Source organism: Diaphorina citri, unplaced genomic scaffold, assembly GCF_000475195.1.
Source record: "Diaphorina citri unplaced genomic scaffold, Diaci psyllid genome assembly version 1.1 scaffold6055, whole genome shotgun sequence".
NCBI classification, from domain to species: domain Eukaryota; kingdom Metazoa; phylum Arthropoda; class Insecta; order Hemiptera; family Psyllidae; genus Diaphorina; species Diaphorina citri.
In genome coordinates this window covers 1-2552 of record NW_007383431.1, presented here as the reverse complement: position 1 = coordinate 2552, position 2552 = coordinate 1, and the positions used below count along the sequence as shown (strand labels likewise).

Below are 2552 nucleotides of genomic sequence, written 5' to 3'. Positions count from 1 at the left end.
AGGTTGGATTAGAGGCAAAACAAGAGTCAAGTGGAAATCCAGTTCGTAAAAAATCTCTATATTACTTAGCTCTATATTACAGTCAGCCTCAAACAGGCAAAAAATTATCATGAAGGCAACTTAGAGAGTAAAGACAGATTCCATATCTAGGCAGAAGTAGAATAGAATAGAATATACCTTGTTTATGCAAAATTCCGTTGGTCCTCATTTTTCCTGCTCTATGACTTTGAAACATCACACAAGTAAGCGCAACTGATCTTATGATTAGCAGCACAGTCGTATTGCGCGGGGGTGTTTGTTTACATTTTTCAAGTGATAAAAAAATTTGGTGATAAGCTCAGGTGATAGGTGATAAGCGAATTTTTCATTTTCAGTGAAAGTTCAGGATCTTTTCCTGCGTAATAAACTCAAGAAAGAGACAATTAAGTGCTCCTGCTCAAAGTTCCCTGAACGGTAATTCTATACTATCAAAGTTGTACAAAAGTCGTATTTAAATAGATCAAAAGTGAGCTCTTCTTTTATTCACGCACAAAATACCGAATTTTCCTTCTTTTTAAGGTGCTTTTTTTGTATTGTCAGAAAGCTCAATGGAACTTGGCTGATCTTACCACTGAGAGTTAACACAGTGTCAAGGGGTTTGTTTGACATCACCCATTTGATTTACACAGGCTAGTATTCTTGAACTCTGGACACCTTCTTGTCGAAAAAAAAAAAAACGAATAAACCGACCGACCGACCAACCAACCAAACGAACGAACGAAGGAACGAACGGAAAATCCGAATCCAAAAAGGAATAAAAAAAGTCACTTACGTCGACAATCCCGTCCAGTATTGGGTTCGGGGCAATGGCAGGTTCTCGCCTTCAGATCACACACTGCATTCCCGGGGCACTCACTATCCTGGGTGCACCCAATAGTGGACACACACCCCACGGTAGGATCACCAGTAGTGTCAGCCGGACATTGACAGGAGTAGGACCCGGGCGTGTCCACACATAGGGCGTTCGTACCGCATATGTGACCTTGCGAACATTCGTTTATATCTGGGGAGAAAAATGACGGAGGGAAAAATTAATCAAACTTTTCTATTTTAAGGAGGAGGCCAAGAAAAATGAGGGAGGCATATATTCAAAAAATTTGCCGTGGCCGAGTGGGTATCTCACTAGGCTTGCACGCAGGAGGTCCGGGTGGAGGCCAAGAAAAATGAGGGAGGCATATATTCAAAAAATTTGCCGTGGCCGAGTGGGTATCTCACTAGGCTTGCACGCAGGAGGTCCCGGGTTTGATTCCCGGCGGGGTCGAGGTTTTTTCGGCTTTGAGCTTGGAGTTTGTGGTGCACTCAGCCTCGTGAGGACAATTGAGTAGCTACTTTAATCGAGTAGCGACCAGTCGCGGCATTACCAGAGTAAAAAGATTATTGAAATACCTACGGAAAGTGATTGCAAAGGAGGCACTTAGTAATGTTGTGATATCCACAAAAGTTGTGCAAAAGCTCTGCTTTACCACAAATAATTTGAGGTGAGGACAATTGAGTAGCTACTTTAATCGAGTAGCAACCAGTCGCGGCATTACCAGAGTAAAAAGATTATTGAAATACCTACGGAAAATGATTGCAAAGGAGGCACTTAGTAATGTTGTGATATCCACAAAAGTTGTACAAAAGCTCTGCTTTACCACAAATAATTTGACAGAGAAAATCACTAGTTAGTGTTCAAGTAACTTACTGATGCATTGTTTGAACGCGTTTCCCGTATATCCAAGTGGGCAGGCACAGGAATAGCTACCCAATGTATTCGTACAGATGGCACCTTGACCACAACCCCCATGGGGTCCATGAGATGGTGAACATTCGTCAATATCTGACAAATTAAAGAAAATAATCAATTTATTGATTAAAAATTGATTCATACAAGTACCTACAGATTTGGAAGGGGAGATTTATATTTCGCAAATCGCAGAGGTACGCCTGTTTAAACTGTTGGCATAATGGGACTTTTTAGTCTTAGCCGACAGTATAAATAAGGTATATTAAATAAATAAATGTAGATAACCATTCCATAAAAAAAAGATTGCACTGTTTCGCAGTTCGAAAAAGTTACGACGTAGACAAAAACATAGCATAGCTATTAATAGTCGCGGTAAAGTCATTTTGAGCTCCTGTGATTCCCCTCAGATAAATAATCGACATTTTAAGTCTCGTTCATACAGGCGAGTATACCAACATACCAGGTTTGATAGAGGGAACACTGTAACTTTTTTTAAGAGGTTTGACAGAGGGAACTGCAACTGCCATGGTCCTATCGTCCCGAAATCGAAGAGAGAAGGAAGACAGGATAGGAGAAAGCCAGCCGTTCCGAGAACGAACATTATCCCATCAGGATAAAATCCGCCCCGGGGGGAATCGAACCCGCGGCCTAGCGCTTACAAGGCAGACGCACTACCAACTAAGCTAACTAGGCTGGCACACAGTAACTGCTAAGGTCTTATCATCCGAAAGCAAAGAGAGAAAGAAGACAGGATGAGATTAAGTAAGTCGTTCCGAGAACAAAACCT

General features: G+C 41.7%; 1 protein-coding gene across 1 annotated transcript; it reads right to left on the bottom strand.

The window, feature by feature from the left end:
* Positions 1–487: 487 nt before the first annotated feature.
* Positions 488–1929, bottom strand: LOC113472544 (fibulin-1-like). The gene is made up of 2 exons (XM_026832325.1): positions 1724–1929; positions 488–1042 (listed from the first exon to the last, which is right to left on the bottom strand). Exons 1-2 carry the CDS (start codon positions 1905–1907, stop codon positions 804–806), a joined length of 423 nt encoding a protein of 140 aa, XP_026688126.1. The 5' UTR covers positions 1908–1929; the 3' UTR covers positions 488–803.
* Positions 1930–2552: the final 623 nt, after the last annotated feature.